The sequence below is a fragment of the Gopherus flavomarginatus genome, chromosome 15, assembly GCF_025201925.1.
Source record: "Gopherus flavomarginatus isolate rGopFla2 chromosome 15, rGopFla2.mat.asm, whole genome shotgun sequence".
In the NCBI taxonomy this organism is placed as follows: domain Eukaryota; kingdom Metazoa; phylum Chordata; order Testudines; family Testudinidae; genus Gopherus; species Gopherus flavomarginatus.
Window position 1 is genome coordinate 4,765,728 of NC_066631.1, and position 27,116 is coordinate 4,792,843.

Sequence of the window (27,116 nt, forward strand, 5' to 3'; positions counted from 1 at the left end):
TGGTAACGGGTGGGCAGTACTGTGGGTGTGGTCCCTCCACCTGGCCAGCTCTCAGCCTCAGGGCTTCTCTCTGAAAAACCCAGTGGGATACAAAGCTATTTTACGCAGGTCCATGGGGCTTTGCTCCTCAAGATCAGACACTCGGGCACATCCGTTCCCAGCACTCTTAGTGGTATTGCAGGAGCCTGTCTGGAAAGCTGAGGCTATCCAGAGTCATTGGGAAAGGCAACGTACACACCTGGCTCCTGCTAGACGCTATAGAAAGGAATACAGCTGAAGCAAGCCATGTAGTATGAGAGGAGAGTACACCACTCCACAAGCAGTTGCTGGACCAAATACAGGGTGCTGAGGCCGGGTCAGGGGCTGCCCTCTGTTGTCTCAGTGCTATCTTCAGGACTCCCAGCCAATTGGTGCCAGGCCAGGAGCAAATGGCTACCTATAGCCGTGATCCAAATGGTCACCGGCCATTGTCCAGAGAGGTATTTCACAGAGCTGTGCATGAATCATGGGAACAGCTTTCCCCCAGATGGAGTTTCAGCAACGCTTGAAAATGGCAGGACATGAACGAAGTCACCTGTTCTCCAGTTTCGATCAGAATGATACAACCCACTCCCCATCTTACGTTTAGCCTCAAAACTGGGAACACACACAGCAGGGCTCCGTCTGAAACATCTAAATAAGGTCCTAAAAGCAGCTGGTCTTCAAAGCATTTTACCATCTGGGACGGAGGGGCTCTACTGACCTCAGGATGGTGCCTTCTCCTGGCTGCTCTGGGAATTAGCTAATTAGCTCTGCCAGGCCAATGGCCCTTCCTGTGACACGCTGTCACTCGGTGTCTTTCTCTGTAGCCCCCTCTAGTTCCAGGAGCTGCAGCTTCCTCTTGGTGACTCAGCCCTCCAGCCAAGTCACTAGTTACGTTTTCCCCTTCTGGGGTGTTTTCAGAGTCTCTTTCTACCCGTGGCATCAGGCACTACCCACTGTCCTGACTCAGCCACTCCAGCAGTGACACAGGCAGTCTTCCAGCCCACTGCCCCACCAGTGCCACTTCCCTAGTGGTGGGTAGGGGAACCTGGGCCCAACCCCTCCTCTGGGTTCCAGCCCAGAGACCACACACGTCGCCAAGGTCTGTTCAGTCCTTGCTGCTCACTCTCTAGGCTGCTTCCTACCTCATGTCCCATGGGCTCTGTTTTCCACCATGCTCTCTTCAAGGTCCACCCTTCCTGCCAGGCCAGGCCCTCAGGGTCCTACTCTTTCCCTGGGTTCCCTCCTTTCCTCTCTAATACACAGAGTGGGACCACAAACTTCCTCCCAGCCTGCTTTGCTGCTGCCAACTTCCAGGACATATAGTAGCCCAGCCCACCTCTACTCAGGTGAGCTTCCCTCTAGTCAGAGCTCCCCATTCAGCCTATATTACCCTTTGCTACTTAATTGGCTGATTGGGCCCACCTGGCCTACCTCAGCCCTCAGAGCCAGTGTATGGAGTACACCCCATTGCACCATCCCACAGACTAGTCCTCCATTTTGCATGTGGATGGTGTGGAGAACTGGCACTCTTCCAATGTATTCATATGGATAACATCTGTCACTCAGTTTCCCCTCTCCCTTGTATTGTGACCCACTGTCTGTAAAGGGTTAATTTCTTTTTGGAAACAGGACAAGCAATGTCATTCTTTGTTCACAGATGTATACGTTTATATTTAGCCATATTCAAATGTATATTGTTTGCTTGCACCCAACTTCCCAAGCGATCCAGATCGCTCTGAATCGGTGACCTTCATTATTTAGCACTCCCACAATTTGTGTGTGATCTGCAAACTTCATCAGTGATGATTTTATGGGTTTTTTTCCAAGTCATTAATAAAAATGTTAAACAGCACAGGGCCAAGAACTAGTTCCTGCAGTCCCACGCTAGAAACACACCCATTTGATGATGATGATTCCCCCTTTACAACTGTATTTTGAGACCTATCAGTTAGCCAGTTTTTAATCCATCTAATGTGTGCCATGTACATTAAATAGCTTTCTAATTTTTTAATCAAAATGTCAAGTAGTACCAATTCAAATGTCTGACAGAAGTCCAAGTATATTGCATCAAACCACTATGACCTTTATCAAACAAACTCATAATCTCATCAAAAAAAGATATCAAGATAGTTTGACAGGATCTATTTCCCATAAACCCATGTTTATTGGCATTAATTATACAACCCTCCTTTAATTCTTTATCAAGTTCTGTCTCAGCTGCTCCATTTTCTTGCCTGGGATCAATGTCAGACTGACAGGCCTATAATTATTTTGGGTGTCCCGTTTACCCTTTTAAAATATTGGCACAACATGAGCTTTCTTCCAGTCTTCTGGAATCTTCCCAGTGCACCAAAACTTGTTGAAAAATCAACATTAACAGTCCAGTGAGCTCCTCGGACAGCCCTTTAAAAAAACAGTTGGATGCAAGTTATCTAGACCTGCTGATTTAAAAATGTCTAACTTTAGTAGCTGCTGTCTTATATCCTCCCAAGATCCTAGGGAATAGAAAGCGTTATCATATGATATGACTATGTCCTCTGTTTTTTCCCCTCAAATACAGAACAGGAGTATTTATTGAACACTTCTGGCTCTTCTGCATTATTATTGCTAATTAATTCTACTATTTCCTTTTAGTAACAGACCAGAAAAGAATGTAAGGATTCCTTTTGTTCCTGATATACTTAAAAATCTCCTTACTGTCCTCGTCTCTGCTGGCCACACATTTCCCCTTGTGTCACTTTGCTTCCTGTATCAGTTTTAGCTTCTGATTTATATTCATTACTATCAACTTCCTCTTTCTTTCACTTGTTATATTTTATATTATATTATAGCTGCCTTCACTTCGCCGCTCAAAGAGGTTTTTTTAACCAATACACCCTTCCTCAATTGTGGCTTTTTGGGCATTTAGTATGAAGTGTCTGTGGTCAGCTGTTCGGCTGCATGCGTATGTTCTTTGTGTGCTGTCCCAGCCCTGCACAGATAGGTGGCACAGCAGACCTCAGTCGAACTACTCAATGATCACAAGACTTGGTTTAGTAGCGAAGGCGCCCGGCCAGGTTCACTGTCGACGAAGCACGGTAATAGCACCTGGCAGATTCTATGAGGATACTAAAACGTGTCTGCCCATGACAATGGACGCAGCTCAGTCGGTGGTGGGTATAGACCGAGACAAACAATCTGGGATAAACAGCTTATCTCCCTACGCGTTTCACGGTGTGTTTTGTTACCTCCCCTACTTTCCTCCTGATGTTTCAGACAAAACATTCCTGTTCACCACCTGGCTTTGTACTTTCACTCCTGATGTTTCAGACAAAATATCACCATTGTCAAACCATTTTATTGTGTGCTAGGTTGGGGTGTTCTTGTGCTGGCCTGTGTTTGCATATTCTGTGTGTTTTAGCAATACCGGCATCGAGTTTGTGTCCCAGACACTGGCTTGCAGGCAAGCATCTGCTTTGACAGGGCCTGACTGTTGCTCATAGCATAACTTCTGCTGACTTTGGTTCAGGCCTCAGGCCTTGCACCAGGCCCTTGCTTCAGGCTCTTTCTTTCTACTACAGTGTCCTTAAACAATTCCCAATTGTCATTCACATTTTCTGAATGATTTTTTTTCTCCCAGCTGATTTGGCTCATAATTGTTTACAGCTTTGTGAAACTGGCCCTTGTGAAGCGCCATCATTGGTGTGGACTTTATTCTGTTTGCACATTGTAAGTGTGATCAAGTCATGATCACTTGTATGTAAGTTACTATTAATTTTTAGTTCTGTGATCAGTCCCTCTTTATCTGTCCAGATGAGGTCTAATATAGAATTCCCCTGTGCTGGATACAAGGGTTAGAGTTCAGCGAGGCCCCTAAAGACCAGTTTGGGGTGGGAGATCAGCGAAGGAGGTACTTCCTGTGTTAAGGCATTGCGCTGCTGGGAGCCAGCTGAAGAGTTCTTACAGGTGTCAGTGCCTTTGTTAGGGAGGACGCACGATGTCAAGGCTGATTCCCCACTCTGGCACTGCGAGTGCAGAAGGTGGGGGTCTGCAAGGATTCTAAAAATTAATACTGGCCACTCCAGGCTGGTATTAAACTCCCAAGGTTACAGCTTCTCTCTGATCTTGGATGGGTAGATGCTGCCACCACCCAAGTGCAAAAACCCCTTTGAGAATCCAGGAAGGTGCACTTGGGAATTCCTCCCTGTGGGGAACCCTCAAGCCCTTTCACTCCCCTCCGGAGAAGAGCTGAGAAAGAAAACAAAGGAAATCAGCTGTTGCCACCGGCTAATTAAACAACATGCGCACAAACCTCTTAGGACACAAAATCTAGTCCTGTCCTTAAACAAGATATTTTTTGTTTTTAATAAAATGTCAGAAAATACATTTGAAAATGCAGGGTAGTGCGAGATTTTAAAAGCCCACTTACAAGAATTAAGCATCAAGAATAAACTTCTCGAGGTCCAGTTTAAAGGTTACAAGCAAAACAAAAGCATTTGGGGTTAGCACAGAGGAGTCCACAAGGCATAAAGAAATAAACAAAGATAAACTTAATCATGTCTTCCTAGACATTCCTGATCTATTTACATAACTGGGGTTTCACATGAGTAGTTTTTAGGTGACTCAGATGATTTTCAAACCTGGCCCCAAGCTTCTTACAGATCTTTCCAGCCCACTCTCTGCTTCTCTGGGAGAACAACAGACAGACAGACATAGGGAAGTTTTTCCCCATTTTAAAAAGCTCTAGTCTTCCCATTGGCTCTTTTAGTCAGGTGCTCACTCCCTCCCTTTTGCCTATGCAAGGAAACTTTTTAACCCTTTACAGGTAAAGCAAATAGAGAACAAGCACTAAGAGGGATTTTAGAGCTAACTGGCTGGCTGGGTGTCCATAAAAGGGAGCTACCCCCCCACCCCTTTCATTTATCACAGATGATTTACCGGTGAAAGCTCTGGACTAGGAGTCAGGGCTACTCTCGATTGGGCCTGGTTGCAGAGGGCCCCTGGGGCTGTTGTGAGTGACGTCAGAGAGTCAGCTGTGCAGGGGAATCTCCATCTGGAATGGTCAGCCAGCTTTCCAGCTCCTTTACACTGCTAGTGTGGCACACAGTGGTGAGACACAAGCCCAGTGGCTGTGTCAGAAGGCTTGAAAAGCTCCTCATGTGACGTAAATCATATTGCTCCATAGTCCCTGGCGATGGCACAGCCAGGAGCACAGGTGGCAGGTAGCAGGATCTCCAGGCCCTAGCTGGATTGCTCCAAGTCCTGTACAAGGTAAGGGTCCATCTCTCTGAGAGTCTGGTAGAGTTCTTCTTGGGCCTGAGCTCCCTTGCGCTCAACCAGTTGCAGTAAGGCGTCATTCCTCATTCGACTTGTCCGTTCACTTCTCACCTCTTCCTCTTCTTCACTGCTAAGGAGCTGGGCCTCCCGTAAGCGCACCAGCACAGGCTGGATCTGTCCCATTCGAGCACGGAGCTGCCTCCGGTGCTTCACCACGAAGGCTGCACCTAATGGAGACACCAGTGCTGCATTACTCTGCTGTTCACGGGAGATACAACCCTGCATTAGTCTTCCTTCCCTGTGCCATTCTGGGTTGCAGGGACTTGCTCCCACCCCTGTACATGAGACTCTTCTAGCTCAAAGCTCACAGCCTGCATATGGTAGGTAAGGACTCCTCCATTTTGACTTCAGACACCAGCAAAGGGCTGCTGAGCAACCATGAGGTTCTGGTGCAACAGCCAACACTGCTACACAGTCCAGGCCCTCCCAGCAGCCTCTCCCATGGTGTGGTACAGCTTGGGATGTGATCCTTAATGAGCCGCGCAAGGTTTAGGATGTATACCGTGAAACCAGTTCTTAGCAGGGGCACTGTTAGACTGCAGAGTAGTCTCCCTAGTGGAGGAAAGATTGTCCAGCGGTTCACAGAATAGCCTGAGACCTGTGTTCAAGTCCTTGCTCTGCCACAGACTCCTGGCGTGGCCCTGGGCAAGTCACTCAGCCTCTCTGCGCCTCCGTGCCCATCTGTACAACAGTGATCCTAGCTCTGCCCTGCCGCACAGGGAGGATAAATACAGTAGCGATTGTGAGGGGCTCCAGTTCTAGGGTCATATGAGTAATGAACCTGCTATCTAGGGGAATGGTGACATGTCACCACACTGCACACAGCGCTGCAGAATGGTAAATGCAAGAAGCAAACCAAAAAATGTCAGCGTTTGAAAATAAACCCAAGGCCAGAGAGTTCCAGAGTGTCTGTAAAGCCAGTTCCAGTTTGCTAACAGGCCAATGTCTGTTCTCCCATTCACCGCTGTAAGCCCAGGGTCACCTCACTGAGGAGAACTGAGTTACTCCAGGTTCATGCCAGTGGGACTGATAACCTAATGTGACAGAAATCAGGGGAAGTCTTACCATTGGTTTTCATGGGATTTGGACTGGGCCCTGTGTGACAATGCACTCCACATGCTTTATGGAAATATGCTTATGAATATGACATAACTAGAATATGCTTTATGCTAAATACCCCTTGTATGATGTCATTAGAAAGCTTGTAATCTACTGAGTGTGTTCATCCTATTTGTTTGCATGTATTATTTCTATGTCTGGAGTTAGGAGAATAAGATGTAGACTTGTATCAATGATGTAAATAGATTAAGTGAAGGCCATTAAGGGTGCTCCAGAAACGATCGGTTGTAAATGGCCTTAGTTACTTGAAAGCCTTCCTGTGTATGTGTGGGCGAGCCCATGGGGAACGGAGACTAGGGGTCTTACAGTGACATGTGACCATGTCACCTGATAATGAAATCCATCTTAAATCTGGTACTTTTCCATTTAGAAGGAGGGGTGGGGACCCAGGGAGACAAAAGATTCACGCCTTGTGCCAAAGATATAAAAGGGGGTGGAGCAGAACAAAGGCTGCCAGTCATGAGAAAGTCCCTGCTTACCACCTGAGATATCTGATGGATCTAACAGACTGTACCAGGTGAAAGGATTTGGCCCACACTAGGAAGGAATCTAGTCTGTGAAAGAAGCTTACTGGAACATCTCTCAGGGTGAGATATTACCTGTAATCAGTTCCTTAATGTTTTAGGCTTAGACTTGTGTGTTTTTGCTTAATTTTGCTTGGTGACTGACTTTGTTCTGTCTGTGATTACTTGAAACCACTTAAATCCTATTTTTTATACTTATTAATAAACAAAAGTGATTTTATTAAACACAGAGTAAGTGATCAATATCTTGGGGAGCAAACAGCTGTGCATATTTCTCTGTCAGTGTTACAGAGGGCGGACAATTTATGAGTTTACCCTGTATAAGCTTTATACAGAGTAAAATGGATTTATTTGGGGTTTGGATCCCATTGGGAGCTCGGTGTCTGGGTGCTGGAGACAGGTGCTGAGCTCTTTTTAGTTAAAGTCTGTTGCTTCAGGGGCATGGACCAGATCCTTGGTCTGTGTTGCAGTAGGCTAGTGTGCCTGGCTCAACAAGGCAGGGTTCTGGAGTCCCAAGCTGGGAGGGAAAACAGGCTCAGAGGTAATCTCAGCACGTCAAGTGACAGTCCCAAGGGGGTCTCCGTGACCGAACCCATCACAAAGTACTGTAGTGCAATCTCTTTGATGGGGTGGGGATTCGGGGGAAGGGGTGGAGGGGGTGGAGCAGGGGTAAGAAGAGGTGGGGCAGGGGGTTGGAGAAAGGGGTGGAGTGGGAGCAGGGTGGGGGGTGGAGCGGGAAGAGATGGGATGGCCTGGGACTGGGTCGCTCACTGCTGCTGGCGCCAGGTCCCCCGCTAATCCCCCAGGTGCCCTGGACCCTGTGTCCCCCTGAAGCGCAGGGCCTAGGGTGGTTGCCCTGGTCCATCCTATGGACGAGACGGCTCTGAAAATATAAATCCAAACATTGGTGGAGCCAGGCCCATGTTCCTGAATATTGGTGGAGCACAGGGACCACGGGCCCATATAACTTGCCGCCTATGAACAGGCTTGTCACAGCCAGCACCTATTAGGTGGGCAGGAGCAGAAAGGTTGTTTTAATTGCAGAAACCAATTTCTAAGTCACGTATTTTCTAGCTCTCCTGACGGATACAACAAAAGCAATTCAACAGGTCAGAATAAAGGGTATGGTGGCACACATGGCAGAGTTAAGGTTAAGATTGGGGAATTATCAAGATCCTTGAACACTTTGTTTTTTTAATAATCTTAAAACTTTAACTTGGAATTTTTTGGCTTTCAAGTTTTTTTGTTTTTTTTATAGCTCTCGACATTCTGATAAGTTTTCAGCAGAGCATTGGGAACTGATACATCTTTGCAACCTTAACTCTAGCTTACAGGGATTTTGGCCAGAGAGTGGTCACAGGGATGGAGCAGGTGACCTAGTGTATGTGCGTCAAGCAGGGGGACTGGACATGCCAACAGAATGAATTCAGACTATGGAAACTCAAAGCTCTGTAAAAATCAGACTGACCTGTGAGCGTTTGGGAGGACAAAGCAGAAAGACTAACGTCCCCTAGAAGAGAAAAGAAAGGAATCAGTCAAGCAGCCACTCGATTCTGTCATTTGTGGGAGGCCTGGATAACACTGGAGACTATGATAGGCTCTGGGCAATCTGAGAGGCTCTGCATTCCAAGAGCCCTTGGCTAGCCAGGTGTCTGACCGGTCACTAAAGCTGTACAGTACTGGATAGCTCCCTTCCCACACAGAACCTTCAAAGAGTTGGTTAGTTTCCCGAAGATAATTTCTAGAATCTCAGGAGGAAAAAGCATCAAAATATTTTGGGGGTGTTGCACACCATGCCTCTGGAGCAGTGGTTCTCAACCAGGGGTTCATGTACTTCTGGGGGTATTCAGATGTCTTCCAGGGGTACGTCAACTCAGCTAGATATTATCCTAGATTTTCAACAGGCTACATGGAAAGTACCAGTGAAGTGAGTACAAACAAAAATTTCAGACAGACAATGATTTGTTTATACTGCTCTGCATGCTATACACTGAAATGTAAATACAATATTTTTATTCCAATTGATTTATTTTATCATTTTATGGTAAAATGAGAAAGTTAGCAATTTTTCAGTAATAGTGTGCTGGGACACTTTCGTATTTGTATGTCTGATTTTATAAGCAAGGAGTTTTTAAGGGAGGTGAAACTTGGGGGTACACGAGACAAATGTGAAAGGGGTACAGTAGTCTGGAAGGGTTGAGAGCCACTTTTCCAGAGCACCCCGTGGGGTGGGGACATGCAGCTCTTCTGTCCCAAACACCCTTCTCTGGCTGCAAGTGTTACTGTAATGCTGGTCTGCCACAGGAGAGTGGGTGGGGAATGTCCCTCTGGCTAGGAGTCTCAGGGGTAGTTTCCCTGTTTCTGGGGCTTATCAGTAGTCTAAATGGAAAAGAGAACAATATAACCATCCCGTTGTCTCCCAGTCAGCCTAAGTTCACCCGCTGTCCTTGTAAGGTGAATGGAGTAACTGTCTCCGAGCAAGAGCTGAGTCTGTAACGCCTTGTCAGTCTGAGAGGTCCAGACTCAAAGAGAAAAACAAAAAAACCCAAGGAAAAAGGTCCCTCTACTTGTCTAGAGAGTCCAGGCAGCTGTGCCTTTAGTGGGCAGTCCCTGCTGGGGGAGTTTGGGAGCTCTGCTATGGAGCTCTGAGTGCCACCTCCCACTGCCCAAGGAGCCAGCCTTCCCCAGGCTGCAGAGGCCTCACAGGTGTATTGGGTTTGAGCTGAGTGTGCATGGAGGAACTCATTAATCCTTTCCTGGGTGGGATGGGAACTTGTCCCATCACAGGGGCTTAGGATTTAAGCATTATTCTGGGGGACGCTAGAGCATCCTCTGAAATAAGTTACCCTCTCTCTGGGGTGCAAAGTGGTGCTGTTTAGAGCTCGTTGGACTAACTTCCTTAGGGAGGATGCAAAGTGCGTGAGTCTCTTCACACTGACTATGATATCGAGAGGGTCAGCAGCTCTTGGCAGAGAAACAGAGAGATTAGGAACACAAAATCCTGTCTCTCATTCTCAGCTGAATTTAACTGGAAGCCCTAATGAGTGGAGTCTCTCCAGATGTTTGAGCAGAGAATTCGTCCCCTCTTAACGTTGTTCACCACACATCAGCCACAAACACAGGTTTGTTCTTCCTCTCTTTGCCCTTTTCAGTGACACTTTCCATTCCTAACAGTGTGTTTTCTACAAAGGGCGAGGAGTACTTGTGGCACCTTAGAGACTAGCTTTTTGCTGATACAGACTCACACGGCTACCACTCTGGAGTGTGTTTTCTCTCTCTTTTCCCGTCCTGTCCTGTCCGTTGTGTGCTTGTTCAGTGCATGATACAAGTTAGCAAGTCTCTGTATTCCCTGCCTGGGATCACTTGCTAGCTGATGCTTTCTCTCCAGCAAGTTAAAAAGTGATGGAGAGTAGAATGGATGATTTCGGATTTTTTTAAGATGGGCCATGTACCATAAAAGGTGGATATTCCTCTTGTTTCTGCCTGTAGTGTGGAGCTGCACTTTCCCTCTTGTGCTGTGCTGTGTATCATGGTTATTTTATATTAATTGGAAATTGAATTTAAAAAGTCAGATGCATTGCTATGTATGCACTGGGAACCTAGGAGACCAGCCGTGCATACCCTCCCGCCACAGTTGGTTGCTCTCTCCCTTCGGGGTCTTCAGGGATGGGACCTGACAAAATTAGGATTCACTTTTGGGCTCCTTTTCCTTAGTGGCAGACTGCTGCCCATGTCACATCTGCCCTCCCTGCAGGGACCCCAAATGAGCCCCACCACGGAGCAAGCCTGGCACCCCTCAATGGGTGCAGATCTCGCTGTTGGAGAACAAACTGCCCTGGTTAAGGGGAAGGAGATTTAGTGGTGTTTGATCCACAGGACTCAGTTCAGTTGAATAAGATTATTTGCCTCAGTGATGGAGATGGCAAATCTCTGACAGCTGATTTAGGGCCCCAGCCAAAATCCAATGAGGTCAATAGAAAGTCTCCTACAGATGTTCATGGGCTTTGGGTTGGGGCCTCTGTACCTCTCCCAGATCACTGCTCCCAGCATGAGCATGACTCACAATAACCACCCCATCTCCCCTGAAGTTCTGCTCAAAATGTCATCCACATGGAACTACAATCTGCTGATCCTACCTGGCCTCACCAAGGCCTCCCAGACCAAGCTGCCATCATCTTGACCATTCACATGGAGCCTGATTTCCTTCTCCAGCTCCTTGGTGTAGATCTCAATATACGACTGCTGCTCACCTGGACTCCGATAGCAGAAGTGCAGTTGCTGAAGCAAAGAGAGAAGGGGTTGGGAGAATCTCCCTCCTCAGCCAAGCGCAGGAATGAACAATCACATGCACCAGGCCACATCTCCTCCCAGAACAGCAAGAGAATTGCCAGGGGAACATACAGCTGCCAGGGCTCGTAAGGGTCTGTCCGAGCCGAAGTACAGCCGTAGCAGGGCACATGCTTACAATGTGATTGTTCTAGAAACTGTTAAAGCCGGGTTCCAATTTGTACGGTAGGTGGGATTCAGCAGTGTCCCTGAGCTGTGCCAAACCCGTGGACAATTTAGGGCTGCTGGACAGTTCAGGGATATGGTTAAGATCATGTCTATGCTGCAAAATAGAACCGTGTCAGGAAGAAACTTTTGTAACCAGTTCATGATATGGTAGCACTTGTAGAGGAGGAGGGCCCTGAGTGAATACCTTCAGGAAATCACAAATCTCAGGATCCCAGGAGTGACATGTGCCAAAGCCTCTGAAAGGCCGGCTGCTGCAGTTAGTCTGGGACTGAATGTAGAGGTCTGCACAAAACCCAGCAGAGAAACACAGAAGATCTCCCAGAGCTGATAGTGGGACACCCGGAGGGGCTGATCTCTGCCCAGTGCTCCAGATAAAAGTGAACCCCCACCTCCTATGTCCCTGCCAATAGAGCTTTGGGACAAATTCCTTCTTGATCCCTGTGTAGGTATACAAACCCCACTGGGAAGGAAGGGGTTGAAGGACAATACTGGCCCAGCTAGCCCCACCCCTCCAGCCCTGCAGAGCAGGCTCCAGCTGGAGACGGAATTGAAAAGGGAGCAGCCCAGGTCGGACGGGGAGGAGGCTTATGCAAAGGAATCAGAGACACCTCCCTGACACCTCCAGGACCGTGTGCTGAGCCTGGTTGGGGCTCACAGTTTGGTTTCCCTTTTATATTTTCTTTCTCCTTATCTGGGAGCAGAAGTGGCAAGAGCAGTGGTAGGAAGCGACCCAGGGAGGGTAACACAGAGGGTCCACATCCCTCCGTGCTGCTGAGCCTCCTGGGTCAGAGCCCGGTGGAGTGGTTGGGCCCGGGCTCCCCCACCTCTGCCCCACCCCCAGCTGAGTGGACACTAAGCACTAGGCCATCCAACCCACTGAAGACCCTACTACGATCCCAAATCTAATCAGTTTAACTCTGTTCATGGGGACAAGAATCACCAGTTAAGTATCTGCTCCCATTAATACCTTACAATACCAATGACTGTCCCTGTTTACTCTGAATACTAGTCAGGTGGATTCTGACAGCCGGTCTGGGGCAGAGAATCCCAGTGTTTCCTGCCTTAGTGCTAGCATGGGACAGTCCCACTTACCATCGGGGTTATCTCAAGATCTGATGGACCGGACACCTGGTACCGAGACCCAAAGTACAGAGGGTCAGTCTGAGGAGGCTTGGGTACATGCTTTGACTTCCACTTCATTTCTTCTTCTTCAATGGCCTGTAAATTTAAAGCATTGTCATTTCTGAGCAGAACGAACAGGGATCATTGGGCTGCAGCCAGCTCTCCGTTCATGCAGGGCATCAGAAAGGGAAAAGACTACAGTCCACATAGCCCTCTGGTGAGTCTGTGTTACAAGTCTCTCACCAGTGGGTATTACACACTCACCAGTGGGCTATAGCCATATCTCTTAACCCTCACACCTTCCAGTGTGTGACACAAGCAATTCAAATGGGTGGAACGTGACCGCAGTGCGGAAAAGCTGGGATTTGTTCTGTCAAGTCATAATTGACCACACGTTTTTAAACTATGAAACCTGTTTTTAAGAATGTTCTTACTCTGTGAATTAAACAATCCAGTTAAAAAAAATGGAAAAAGCCTCATCAGGTGCAGCCGTAAGGATCCCCACTGGGTCATCAGCAGGATTTGATCCCCTAGACCTTACGCTCAAATATGACAGCACTGGGTGGCAGTATTAAACCCTCAGTGAGAGAGATTCAGACCTCCTGCACAGACCTCTACCACTGTTTGAGATGTTTTCTGGTTTCCTTAGTGGCAGTAGCTGGCAAGTAGGCCTCTCCCTTTCCCTCTCCAAACAGTGCATGGTGCTTGGCCTTTCAGGACTTTGCTTAGCTGTTTCTGTGTATTTATGTGGCTCATTTTCACTCTAACAGCTGGGCAGAGCCGGCCATCTTGGCAGTAGGAATGCTGTATAAATGGGATTGTGTTTTACCTTCCTCAGTGAGTGGTCATTGGGTATCAGGTAGAGGTGGAGAGTGACATCTGCAGCACTGAGCATCCGGAATATCAGCACAAGGGAATGGATGGGAATAAATTTTATGGTTGAACGTATCTTTCTCCAAAGCACGCCGAGCTGGGAGAAGCTGGGATTCTCCAGGACAGCAAAGAAGTTATTAATTCTAGTTGGACTCTCCAGGGTCATCCTGCCAGCTTCAAAATGGGCAATGTGGCACAAGCTTTCATCTGTTCCATCTGCAAAAGGATCAGTAAAGACAACGAGGTTCCATTGTATCTTCCTGTCTCTCCCTCATTTAATTCTGCTCAGCCTTGGGGAGTTTGCCCAATACGGTCAAAATACACCCCAGCGTAGAAGGCCCAAATGACACAATACACTGTTGTGTTAGTAACAAAGCGGGCCCTAAGTGGTGTCCAGGGCCCTGTATGGACCCTCTGCACTGGAGGGAATTTCCAGGATGTGAGAATTGTAGGACAGCCTCGCTTTCTGGTTCAACTGAAAATTTGTGACAGGAATTTAGAAAATAGGAATGGCCAGACTGGATCAGACCTGAGGCCCAGCTAGTCAAGTGTCCTGTCTCTGACAGTGGCCAGTGCCAGCTGTTACAGAGGAAGGTACCAGCTGTTACAGAGGAAGGTACAAGACCCTGCACTCAGGGCCGGGTCTGCGGCAGCAATCCGGTGGCGGGTCCTTCAGTCCCTCTCGTCCTTTTTGGTGGCACTTCACTGGCAGCTCAATCGGGCTTTTCTTTTTTCTCTTTTTCCCCCCACTGCTTGGGGTGGCAAAAAAGCTGGAGCTGGCCCTGTCTGCACTAAGCAGAAAATGGGTAATGTGCCTCCCCCCCACTTAGTCTCATCCTGATTTGTAATAACTAGAGGTTGCGTTCCAGAAGTGGCCAGCCTGGGGCTCTGGAGCCACGTGGGGCTCTTCAGAAGTCTGTATGTATCCTGACCTTTTAACCAATAGGCTCTTTTCTTTTTTAATACGTTTTAGTTTTGTTAATAAGAATGGGCTGTGTATTTGGGTAAGATCTGGAATATTCATTAACGGGGAGGTAATGTGTCCGATCCTTTGTGATTGGTAGAACTTCCTTATCAGATGAATAAGATTTTCATTAATGCTCGTCATATTTGACTTGGGTGTCTGGCTGAAAGCCCTGCAGCAAGACAGCAGATGTGCCCATTGCCCCGAGCTGAGTACAACTTCCATGGGCATGAAAGGCTGAGAAGCTCTACAGAAGCAAGTGCCAGGTCCTGGGAGGTGGGAACACACAGAAAGGTCCTGTAGACCTCTCGCAGGGACACAGTGGCCTGAATCTCCTCTGGGCCTTCTCCCCAGCTCAGCCTGTCTGCTGAGTGTGCACCGGGCCTGATACCCTCCTGCTGTCTTACCCTAGCCTGCTCACACACAGAGCCCTAGAGTCTGCCCCAGAGTCCCCGCGCCCCCCCGCCTCCTGCCCCAAGCACTTCTTGCACTCCCGTGTGACGGGCACCGGTCTCTCAGGCATTGGAGGATCTACCCACCATCCCCCACAGGGGGATCCTGACTCCTATCAGTGTGGGGGATCTACACCCGAACTGAGCTGGACTGTGCCCGGCCCTGCACAGCGAGGAGGAGGAGGGAGAGGCAGCCAGGAGCCTTCCTCTCAGCTGTCTGCTCCCCGGAGCAGGGCCAGGCACAGTCTCCCTTGTGCTTCTGCTGCTCACAGACCAGGGCGACAAGCCCTGGCAGCACTGACGGACGTCCCCCCAGGGGACCACTGGAGGATGTGCCCCAGAGCCCACATGCACCAGTGGAGCCGAACTCCCGCAGTGCTCCAGGACCCCCCAGCCCCACTCGCTTCAGACTGTGGCTCAAAGCCACCATAAGCCCCTGACTCCAGCAGCTAGCCCACTGACTCCTCGTTTCTGCCCTACCTGCAAGGCACACGAAGTGGGGGAGGTGCACGGCTCGCACCGTGTCAGGCTCGGCCCTGATGTGGAACAGGGGGCCAGCGACCATCCACTCCTGCCTGGCAGATGGGCTCAGACTCTCCGCCCAGGAGCCGTATTCGTACTCGATGGTCACTGCTGCGCTCACCTCAAAGCCAAGCCCCGTTTCGGAGCAGTGGAAGGAGCCAGCGCTGGGGATGCGAGCTCTGGGGGGCACAATGAAAACGCAGAGGTCAGGCTTGGACAGGGCTTCTAGGGCCACATCCTGTGGCACCCTGGAGCTCCTACCTGTAGACAGTCCCGTTCTCCTCTGTGCCTGCAACAATCTCCGGCGTTACCTCTGGAAGGATCTGAAAGACAGCGAGTTCCAGTAACTAGGGGCTTCTAATGGTTACTGCTCATGACCTGTGGACTCTGCCAGTTACGGTAATGCACCGAGTTCCCTGTCCCATCACTGCACAGCCTGGCAACGTGTTAACCAGCTGGATTCTGCTTGTCCCAGAAGCCCCATGTGCCATTTCTCTGCTGCTAGATGCTCCCAGCTGGCAGCTGGCTCAGCAAGGGGGATGGGCTCACAGCCCAGGCTGAAGTCCCAGCCCAAACATCTGCACTGTTATTGTTAGCTCCACAGCCTGAGCCCCTGTCCAAGTCTGAGTCAGCTGACCTTGCTCTGAGAGTTGGTGCCGTGGGTTTTTGATCACTGTGTAGATGTATCCTTAGGATGTAACAGTTCATGATACTGGCAGAACAAAGCTCAGACTGAAAATGGAATAGAAGTGCTAGGTAGAAGAGGTGTCCAGCAGTCCAGCCTGAGTGAGGCCTGAGCGTCATCTAGGGAAGGTAAATATTAGATGGACACTGGAAGGGCTGAGGGGGAACTGGAGAAGAATTACCAAAGACAACAACCAACAAGAAATCCTTGAAGATGCTCCAAAGCAGGAAGCCTGTGACAGTCCAGTGAGTCACCAAAGTGTCAGGAAGTTGGAGCAATGCTGGACAGTGGAACAGAAAGAGAAGCGGTGGAGAAACTGAATGAATTCCTTGCATCTCCCTTCTCCAGAATGTTTTGTCTGAGAGTACTGAAGGAATAGAAGAAAAAATTGGCAAAGCTGCTAACAAAAATTTTATTAACACACAGGAAATTTGATTGTGAAACAAAGAAACAGCTCCACAACCTCAAGAAAGGAGGCCGAGCGTATCATTTCCTTGCTGTTGTTGGTTTATGTCAGGTGTGTTATATGCGTAGCAGACTTAAAAGCTTCACAATCAAGATTTTTATGTATTAATTTCCTAGGTTGTTGCGGTATTTGAACAGGGGTAAGGGGGAGACTTCTGGAGATGGTTTCAACCAATGGATGGATGGATGCATAGATGGATGCCAGAGCTGTGCCACAGAAGTTCAGCAAGTGCTGCTGAAGGCGGTGAAAATATTGAATAGCTGCTCATTGAGTGGGTGCCATGTTTCTGTGCACTGAATAAGGCAGAGGATCAGTGGAGAGACGAGTACGTGGTCGTGGAGTTGGAGACTGAATCATAATGGATGTGCACCAGGGAGTGAATTAAGTTTGCACAGACGATCTTACTTCTGGCATTTCCTAAGTAGCTCCAAAGGCTGAGATGCTAGAGCCGTTCAAAGAAAAGGTCACCAGAATTTTTTAACATTGGCAAAACAATGTGTATTCCCCTAGCCCTGTTCTCGGATATGGTTGAACCGTTAAAAGAAGAGAATTCAGCCTGAGGCAAACACAGAGGATGGAAAATTTCAGGGCAAATGGCTGAAGTTTGGCACATTTCTACGCTGTAATGGGGTGTTGCAATGGGAAGTTTTAGGCAACTTTAATACTGGATTGAGTTATCAGCCCTGCCTATTACACGGATTGCTATAGAGAAGCTAGATCAGGGATTTCTGTTCTCCCTGCCTCCTAACACAAGAAGAAGGGACATTCAGTGAAGTTAAAATGTAGCAAATTCAAAGCTGATAAAAGAAAAGACTTTCACACAGTGGATAGTTAGCTTGTGAAACTCTCTGCAACAGAAAGTCATTGAGAACAAGAACTTAACGGGATTCAAATATGGAGTGAACATTTATATGGCGATCAAGAATATCCAGAGTTGTCAGTCCCAGGATATTAGAGAGAGAAGGTGGGGGAGGTAATATCTTTTATTGGACCAAGTTCTGTTGGTGAGAAAGGGCTTGTCTATACTGGCAATTTACAGCGCTGCAACTTTCTCGCTCAGAGGGGTGAAAAAACACCCCTCTGAGTGTTGCAAGTTTCAGCGCTGCAAGGCGCCCGTGTAAACAGTGCCCCCGTGCTGGTAGCTACGCCCCTCATGGAGGTGGGTTTTTAGAGCGCTGGAGAGCTCCCAGCGCTCTGCCACGACTACAAAAGCCATGTTAAAGCACTGCTGTGGCTGCTGTCAAATCCCCCATCGCTCTTCTCTTCTGCAGACAAAATAATCCCAGTTCCCTCAGCCTCTCCTTGTAAGTCATGTGCCCAGCCCCCTAATCATTTTCCTTGCCCTCTGCTGGACTCTCTCCAATTTGTCCACACCCCTTCTGTAGTAGTGGGGACCAAAATTGGATGCAATACTCCAAATGTGGCCTCACCAGTGCTGAATAGAGGGGAATAATCACTTCCCTTGATCTGCTGGCAATGCTCCTACTAATACAGCCCAATATGCTGTTGGCCTTCTTGGCAACAAGGGGCAATTGTCTGACTCATATCCAGTTTCTCGACCACTGTAACTCCTAGGTCCTTTTCTGCAGAACTGCTGCTTAGCCAGTCCTCAAAGGAAACCTACACAAGACTTTCAAAAGACGAGCCTGGGAGCTTAAATTCATAACTCTGCTGGACACTAAAAATCATGGACCGAACAAAGTCACTGGATTTATGACTCATTACACCAATCTGTAACCCACTAACACCCCCACTTTTATCCTATGACTGCGGAGGTGTTAATGGGCCACTCCACCTTGAATGATCCCTTACAATATTTGCTAACTGCTTATGGCTAAACAATCTGTTCCACCTTCTTTTTAACTATTACTCTGCTCTGAGTTTTTTGCCCAGTACTGCCCAGAGGATTCAGGGGGCCTGACACAAAGCAATTTCGGGGGCCCCTTCCATAAAGAAAAGTTGCAATACTATAAGATACTATATTCTCATGGGGGCCCCTGTGGGGCCCTGGGCAAATTGCCCCACTTGCCTCCCCCTGTGGGTGGCCCTGTCTTTGCCCAGACCTGAAGAAGAGCTCTGTGTGTAGTGTGATAGCTTGTCTCTCTCACCAGCAGAAGTTGGTCCAATAAAAGATATTACCTCCCACACCTTGTCTTTCTCACAAAAATATTGGCAGGGATATTAAACCTTGTGCCTCAGGGCTCAGACCAATCTCTCACTATTAGGGACCAGGATGAGTCCTAATGTGGGGGCAGATTGCCCCACAACTGCCTCCTGTGGAGTTCTTCCTCCGGAGCACCTGGCAGTGGCCATGCTCAGAGACAGGATCACTCAGGTCTGATCCAGGTTGGCAATTCCTGTTCTCCTTACCTCCATAATTGTCACATTTCCCTTGTGTCCCTCAATGGGAACTGTTAAACTAACTGACATGTCTCTGACTGTGAGAAAACAGCCCCTTACCTCTCCGACACACCTCTTGCATTTTCCCTTTAACATGGCAGAGTATCTAAATGGAGCCACTACTTTTCTTGCTTCTCCTGGAGAGGGAACACAGATAACATCACATATTAAAACCTGTGTCTGTCAGGTGATATTTGTGTTTTTAGAGCCGTGGCATTCACACGCTGGGTGCTGAAACTTAGCACAGCACAGGGCTCCCCAACCTGAGCTAGTAGGAATCCCCTAGAACAAGTTTTACATGCAGAATGGGGTGTCTGTTAGGACAGTATGGGGTTGCAGCTACTCAGAGCTCCCTGTCAGCCAGTGCTCCTGCCCCACTTCCCATGAGCTCGTCCTGCTAGGAGAGGCTGGAGGCGGATTTGGGTTGATGCCCCGGTCCTTCCCTTGTGGTGGAATCTTGTGTTTCAAAATCAAACTTTTCATTTAAAATAGAAAATCAAGCCTGTAGCCCCTGTGGTTACAAAACATGTCCCAGGTGAACGTGATGCCATGACTTCTGCCTGAGTCTGCCAACAGCCGGGAACAACAGCTCTGAGAGAGGCGGAGATTCCATGTTCACATTTACAGGAAGGGGGGCAAACGCTGGCTCTCTGAAGATGACAATTTAAAGGGCCGACACCGATAACCATTTCACAGCTCAGGTGAGGAGAGGGACAAGCATACAAGGAAGACCTGCACAATCTATGCATGTGGAAGCCCATTTTAGTCTGAGAGCTGGGTGGGTTTCAGTTGTAGGAAGCCGCGCTGCAAAAGTGAGAGGGCAATGCCCCCCTTTTTAACATGGGCTTGCAGTTTGGAAGGGCAATGCTGCCCATTTCCCCCAAAGTACACCGTGTTAATAAGTGGGGGGGGGGACATGGCCTCCTGAACCCCCCCTAGTTCCAGCATCTGTTGCCCCCCCACACTTCTACAAAGATTCTGGTCCCTTGATTGTGGGAGGAGGATGGTAGAATATCACAGACTACCCTCACCTCACAATGAACCCTGGATTTACCAGGGGGCTCCCCACAGCCAGTGTTTCTACCACCCTTCTGCCTGGGAGAGGCTGGGACGCGAGTACCTGGGGGTCCCTCACAACCAATGCTTCTGCATCACCACCTATTGCCACAAGCTGGTCCTGCGCTTAGCAGGAGGCTGCTCCAGAGCTCCTGTCATATTCTCTCGCTAGCATTTCATTGTTTTCTCTGGAGGTTTTATTTCTGCATGGCCCAATTATAATTTCTTGAGGCCCCTTACGTGTTTGTTCCTCAGGTTCTGCTTTGTCTGGAGATGATGAATGTGGCTGGGCTTTCTCTGTGCCTTGTGCAGTTACAGCAGGAAAGTGAAAGTCTGGAATAGCAGAGAAACCACTGTCACTTTACATCATATTCTGGGAAATAAGCCGACACAGACTGGACATCCAGAAAGCAGTTTGCACCTTATCCCCAGGGCTGGTGCACGGATATTTTGCGCCCTAGGTGAAACTTCCACCTTGCACCCCCGCCTCCCTCCCCCCAGAGGTGTTAGGCCACAGCCTGTCCAGAAGGGGCAGGGGGAGCAGCTGCTCCCCGCTAGCAGCGCTGCCGCCTGTGTGGGGCTCCTGTCCCCCGTGCGCTGTGCCGGCTCCTCCATGGCTGGGGCTCGGTGCCGCTGCAAGCAGGGCACTCTGGCTCTCCGGTGCCTCCAGAAGGCCGCTTCTCCCTGCCAAGCCAGGGCACTGCTTTTTGGTGCCCCCAGGGTCATCCTTAGGATTTATAGGGCCCTATGCAGTAATATTAAACTGGTGCCCCTATGCCCCACGGCAGCCTGAGCTTGCAGCCTGGCGGGGGTGGAGGGACAAGGCAGAAAGAATAACAAGACACCCGGCCCACTTCACAGTGGCAGAGAGTCACAGTTCCCCACAGAGACCCCTGTACCCTCTCCCTCACGCAGAATGGACATGCAGAAGGTACCTAATTAAAAGCATTAATCTTGGGAATAAAAAATGTCAGTCACAGGTTTTTTGATATGCCCTAAAGTTTGTCAGACGTTTGTTTGCAAAAACTTTGTAGTAAGGGTGAGTCAGCTGTCTTGCTGAATACAACATTCAATATTGTGGAATACGTGATGCAGCTCTTCTCTGTTTTACATTTTCTTAAATCAGTATTTCTAAGCTGATTTTATATTTTAAATATACTCTTAAATGTACTCTTTCCAGATTACTACATATTTAACTCTCTGAAACAAACATCATTTTAAATTAATCAGTCGCAGAGGTTTAGTGTGTTCATAACAATGTTCATTGCTTTTAGAAAAAGAGAACACTAATTTACTGTGTGTGATCTCCGTAACAATACACATGTTTATGAAATTTCACCAACTTTAAAAAATCTGTTTCCAAAGATTTTAAGCATAACAAAGGATTTTGTATCTTACTAAGGTACTGATTTTGCTTAAAACTAGTTCATCAAATAGTCAGAAGTAAAGAAAGGGAAACTCTTTGTCCAGCTATCTGGAAGCAAAGGGCTGTTGCTTCCTTGGGGAGAGAGGGGATAAAGGGAGAAATGGATAGACAGAAAGGACAGGAAGACTTTGGAAGTAAGTTTTACTATAGTAATTACAATTTGTATTTTAGATAAGGGGGGTCTTTTGAAGAATTTATTTAAAAAAAGTATGTCTGAAGATCCAAGCATTTAAGGCTAAAGATGATTGTGATCTAAAAATCTATGCAAGGATTTTTTAGAGATGTGATTTTATAATCTTCACCAACTCACTAATGAAATATTTTTAAAGCAAATTTTAAAGTAAGGTGCTGTAGACTGACATGTTCTGAATAAATATTACAGTCATGCATGACTGGTTTTGTCAGTACATTCAGAAACTGACAGTAGATACCTGGGGGTTGACAAATGCCTCTTAAATGTCTTCATTACCCCTTGACTGGCTCTTTAACAGTTTCAGTGTTGTAACAGGTCTGGCAGCCTAGTGACTTCTTCTCTTTTAACTACTAGATCCCCTTCGCAGGAAGGGTCAGAACAGGGATAGGAAAACCAGTAGGGTGGACACTAAGACCCAGTGGTACCCCAAATTTTCAGATGCCCTATGCAGCTGCCTATGCCTAAGGAGGCCCTGGGCACCCCCAACCACAACCACAGCCCTAGGCCACTGCATAGTTTGCCTAGTGGTTGCACCGGCCCTGCCTATCCCCCATTGTTTCTATTGGTAACACCAACACCATCCCTGATCCCACCCCATAGCTCCTCTGCTCTCCCACAGCCTAACATTGTATTGCCTTTCTGCTGCACTAATGCCACTGTCAGGGCTTGGTCTAGGATGCTGTCTCCATTTGATAGATGGGGAAGCGAGTAGAGGTAGGAGGCAGTGACATACCAAGGCCACACTGCAAATCCTCTAGAGCACGGCCAGCCTTCCTCACTCTGTCCCTCCAGACCCAGGATCCAGCCTGTTGCTCTCTCCCTGAGCAGCGCTTTTAAAGGGAAAACATTCAAAGTGGAAAAAAACAGCGTCTCTCCTTACCTGGAGGAAGGAAGCTTGGATCACCACCACCACGCACTGCAAAACAAACATCAGAGAGGAAGATCAGGACCCTCAGCCCCCTGAGGAGAAGTATCCCTCTCCCACCTTTTCGCCACTGTCCCAGTCCTGCTCTCAGCCCCTTTAGAAAGAAGCCTTTTGCTGCTATATTATGTCCCAGATCGCTGTGTAGAGGGACACTCTGAATGGTGCTGGGGCTCTGCTATTTCTAGCCTGCTGGGGCAGCAGGGTGACACCCGTAAAATTATTACCCTGCAGATTTGCTGCTCTCTGACTGGATAGAGAGACTATGGGGTGGGCTGCTGCCTGTTAGATGTGGAAACAGTATGTAAGCTCGTTCCGCTAGTGAACAAACCCTGCCCCTCCTAGGTGGAACTTGAGTGTCTATTCAATCCCATTGCCTCCTTATACAAGCGATCACGATCTGATCACGTTTATAATGTGAAAGCAAAGTCCAGACTGGTAATATATATTCTTGCTGCTTTAATAGGGTCAATTTCACAAAGCCAAAAACAATTATGAGACAAATCAGCTGAGAGGAAGAATTTAATCAGAAAATTATGAATGATAATTGAGAATCATTTAAGAGCACCTTACTAGATGCCCCAAAAGCCACAGTCTAGAAAGAAGGCCGTACTGGTTTAAAAAAACAACCTCGTTTAGAGGGATGTGAAGGCAGCTATACGAAATAAAAATAAAAAATATAAACAACAAACGGAAGAAAGGGGAAGCTGATAATAATGAATATAAATCAGAGGTTAGGAATTGTAGAAAATTGATAAGGGAAGAAAAAGGACACAGAGTCATTTATGGCAGAGATAAGAACAATAAAAAGGAGGTTTTTAAATACATTAAGAACAGAAAGAATCCTGACAATGGTATTGGTCCATTACAAAATGGAAATGGTAGAATTATCAATAATAGTGGAGAAAAGGCAGAAGTGTTCAATCAATATTTCTGTTCTATATTTGGGGAATAAACAGATAATATAGTCTCATCATATACCTCTAGGATCTCAGGAGGATCTTAAACAGAAACTACCAAAATTAGATATTTTTAACTTAGCAGGTCCAGATAACTTGCATCCATGAGTTTTAAAAGAGCTGGCTAAGGAGCTCATTAATGCTGATTTTCAAAACGTCTTGAAGTGCCAGGGATGTTCCACAAGATTGGAAGACCACTAATGTTGTGCCAATTTTTAAAAAGGGCAAATGGAGTTACCTTGGTAACTATAGGCCTGTCAGCCTGACATTGATCCTGGCCAAGATAATGGAGCAGCTGATACGGGACTTGATTGATAAATAATTAAAGGAGTGAATCATAGAATCATAGAATATCAGGCTTGGAAGGGACCTCAGGAGGTCATCTAGTCCCACTCCCTGCTCAAAGCAGGACCAATCCCCAACTAAATCATCCCAGCCAGGGCTTTGTCAAGCCTGACCTTAAAAACCCCTAAGGAAGGAGATTCCACCACCTCCCTAGGGAACCCATTCCAGTGCTTCACCACCCTCCTAGTGAAAAAGTTTTTCCTAATATCCAACCTAAACCTCCTCCCACTGCAACTTGAGACCATTGCTCCTTGTTCTGTCATCTGCTACCACTGAGAACAGTCTAGATCCATCATCTTTGGAACCCTCTTTCAGGTAGCTGAAAGCAGCTATCAAATCCCCCCTCATTCTTCTCTTCTGCAGACTAAACAATCCTAGTTCCCTCAGCCTCTCCTCATAAGTGATGTGCTCCAGCCCCCTAATCTTTTATGTTGCCCTCCGCTGGACTATTTCCAATTTTTCCACATCCTTCTTGTAGTGTGGGGCCCAAAACTGGACACAGTACTCCAGATGAGGCCTCACCAATGTTGAATAGAGGGGAACGATCACGTTCCTTGATCTGCTGGCAAAATGAAATGAAGTTAACGCAAATCAAGGTGTGTTTATGGAAAATAGATCCTGTCGAACTAACTTGATATATTTTTTGGATGAGATTACAAATTAGGTTGAAAAAGGTAATAGTGCTGACGTAACGTACTGCGACATCTGTATGGTATTTAACTTGGTACCGCATGATATTTTGATTACAAATCTAGAATGATAAAAAATTAACAACAAACAAATTAAATTGATTAAAAACTGGATAAATCATCAAGCAGGTTTGTTTCCAGAGAGGGACTGGTTCTTGGCTCTACTCTATTTCTCATTTTGATCATTGACCTGGAAGACAACATAAAATCATCGCTGATATAGTTTGCTGATGATACAAAAATTGGGGGTGTGGATAGATCACTGATACAGAGCCATCTAAATCACCTGGTAAGGTGGGTGCAAACATACAATATTGATTCTAATACAGCGAAATGTAAATGTAAATACCTAGGACCAAAGAATGTAGGTCTTGCTTACAGGATGGAGGACTCTATCCTGGGAAATAATGACTCTGAAAAAGATTTGGGGCTCATGGTGGACAATCAGCTGAATGAGCTCCCAATCTGTGACCAAAAGGGCCAATGCGATCCTGGGATGTCTAAACAGGAATCCCAGTAGGAGCAGAGAGGTTATTTTACTCTGTGTTAGTCACCTGTGTGACCACTGCTGGAATCCTGTGTCCAGTTCTGGTGCCCACAATTCGAGAAAGAGGTTGATAAATTGGAGAATGTTGAGAGAAGAGCCACGAGAATGGTTAAAGGATTGGAAAACCTGCCGGGGCAAGGAGCTCACTCTAGATAGTTTAACAAACAGAAGGTCAAGGGGAGATCTGATCACAATCTATAAGCACATATATGGAGAATAAATGTTGGGCTCTTCACTCTCTCAGAGGAAGGTCCAACACAATCCAATGGCTGGAAATTGAAGCTAGACAAATGCAGACTGGAAATAAGGCACAAATTTACAACGGTGAGAGTAAATAACCATCAAAACAATTTCCCAAGGGTCGCGGTGGATTCTCCATCACTGGCCATTTCAAACCCAAGATTGGCTGTTGGCTGTTTCTAAAAACCTCTGTCCGAGGCATTATTGTGGAGCAGTTCGACAGCCTGTGTGCTACTGGAGGTCTGACACTAGACAATCACAATGGTCCCTTCGGACCTTGGAATCTATCCCTGGGAACCCACTCCTGGCCTGCGGGAGGAGGGGTTTTCCTTCTTCTTGCTCTCCTGGCTTCTGGGAGTCGAGCTCTGCCTCACCGCTGCACCTTCCTGCCTGCTGCTAAGAGGGGGCACCACCACCTTCGCATCCCCACCCCTGGCCAGGATACGGCACCCTGCATTTCTGCTCCCTCCCCGACTGCTGGGGTGGGGCTTTCCTTTCTCTCCCTTCCCTCCATGCCGATGAGGCAAGGTCCAGGTTCCTCTCCTTTCCTCCTGCTCCACGTTCGCATGCTCTGGCAGCTCTTTTATACATGTGTGGGCTGTCCAGACATGGCCTCCCCCCCACCTTTAGGAGCAGGGTGCCTAGTGACCCTTCTCCTTTCCTGCAGCCCCTCCCCCCCATTCCATTCCCTTCCACCCACACCCACACAGAGGAGCTGCAGCCTGTCAGCCTGGGTGGCTTTTATTTGGCAAAACAACAAATCTAAGTAAGAACGAACAAAGTCTCCTGGGTAAGCAATTGCCAGTAGGACCACGCCAGCCCTGCCTGGCCCCCTGAGTTGCTCCCTGTGGGAATTATCCGGATGCCGTTAAAGCTCAGACGCTCCCTGCAGATGTGCCCTAGGCAGTAAAATCCATTGGCTCTTCATTCAGCAATCCTGCTTGTGCTTTCTTTCAGTTCCGCCGATCCGTCCCCTTGGTAAAGGCCGTCACCAGCCCCTCGTAAGGACATTACCCAGCTCCCCGCTCCTCCCCCTGATCACCCACTCTCCTGGCCACCCCATCCAGCCCCTTCTCCTGCACTCTCCTCCCATCATCGCCCAGCACTTACATCGCTTAACCAAATGGACAGTGCAGTGATTGGTCAGCCCTTGGTGCCGCAGACTCCTGGCATCTTCCAGCTGTTTGCCTGCGAATACCAGTCTAAGCCCGTCAACATCACTGTCGCGACCAATTTTTTGTTTCACCCTCCTCTTCAGATCCACCCCAGTGTCCTCCCAACACACGTCCAGGACACTCACTCTGCCAGTCAACTCTCTAATAAAGATTGTGCCCCGGGCCCCGCCAGTGGCTGCAGAGCTCCCAGTGGGTCCGTGCTCCATAATGTCTGAGCCCCACGGGGCTGTCTGTGCAGATTGTGCTCTGAGACCCGGGCCGTGGATTCCTCAGAGCCCCCCACCGGCCTCCTTCCTCCGGATTTAGGGATCTTCTCTGCCCCCAGCAGAGCCCCAGCTCCCAGGCCCTAGGCCGGCCTGCCCTTCCTCCCACCCCGCTCAGAGCTCTCAGCCACTTCCTGAGAAACTGAAACTGCAGTTGGCCAGGAGCCCAGGACTCGGAGCCCGGCTGGGTGTTTCTGAGGCCGCGCTGCACGAGGCTCATTTCAGTCACTTTTTTCCCAACAAATCATGGCTTTTTTTGGAAACACATTCCTCCTCCCCGCAATGAACCCTGCAGGTAGCAGGGGGCTCCCCAGAGCCA

The 27,116-nt window shown here is 48.1% G+C and overlaps 1 protein-coding gene across 5 annotated transcripts; it reads right to left on the minus strand.

The window, feature by feature from the left end:
- Positions 1-1,778: 1,778 nt before the first annotated feature.
- Positions 1,779-27,116, minus strand: LOC127034676 (caspase recruitment domain-containing protein 8-like). 5 transcript variants are annotated; one of them, XM_050923810.1, is made up of 11 exons: positions 26,470-27,116; positions 22,538-22,573; positions 20,279-20,371; positions 19,043-19,119; positions 15,693-15,754; positions 15,390-15,610; positions 13,450-13,709; positions 12,591-12,716; positions 11,120-11,261; positions 8,452-8,493; positions 1,779-2,427 (listed from the first exon to the last, which is right to left on the minus strand). In XM_050923810.1, exons 1-11 carry the CDS (start codon positions 26,738-26,740, stop codon positions 2,309-2,311), a joined length of 1,449 nt encoding a protein of 482 aa, XP_050779767.1. In that variant the 5' UTR covers positions 26,741-27,116; the 3' UTR covers positions 1,779-2,308. The 5 variants fall into 5 exon arrangements, with proteins under 5 accessions (XP_050779767.1, XP_050779763.1, XP_050779766.1 ...); XM_050923806.1 differs by lacking the exon at positions 1,779-2,427 and adding an exon at positions 3,342-5,507 and having other exon boundaries at positions 26,470-27,109; XM_050923811.1 differs by lacking the exon at positions 1,779-2,427 and adding an exon at positions 5,510-5,538 and having other exon boundaries at positions 26,470-27,114.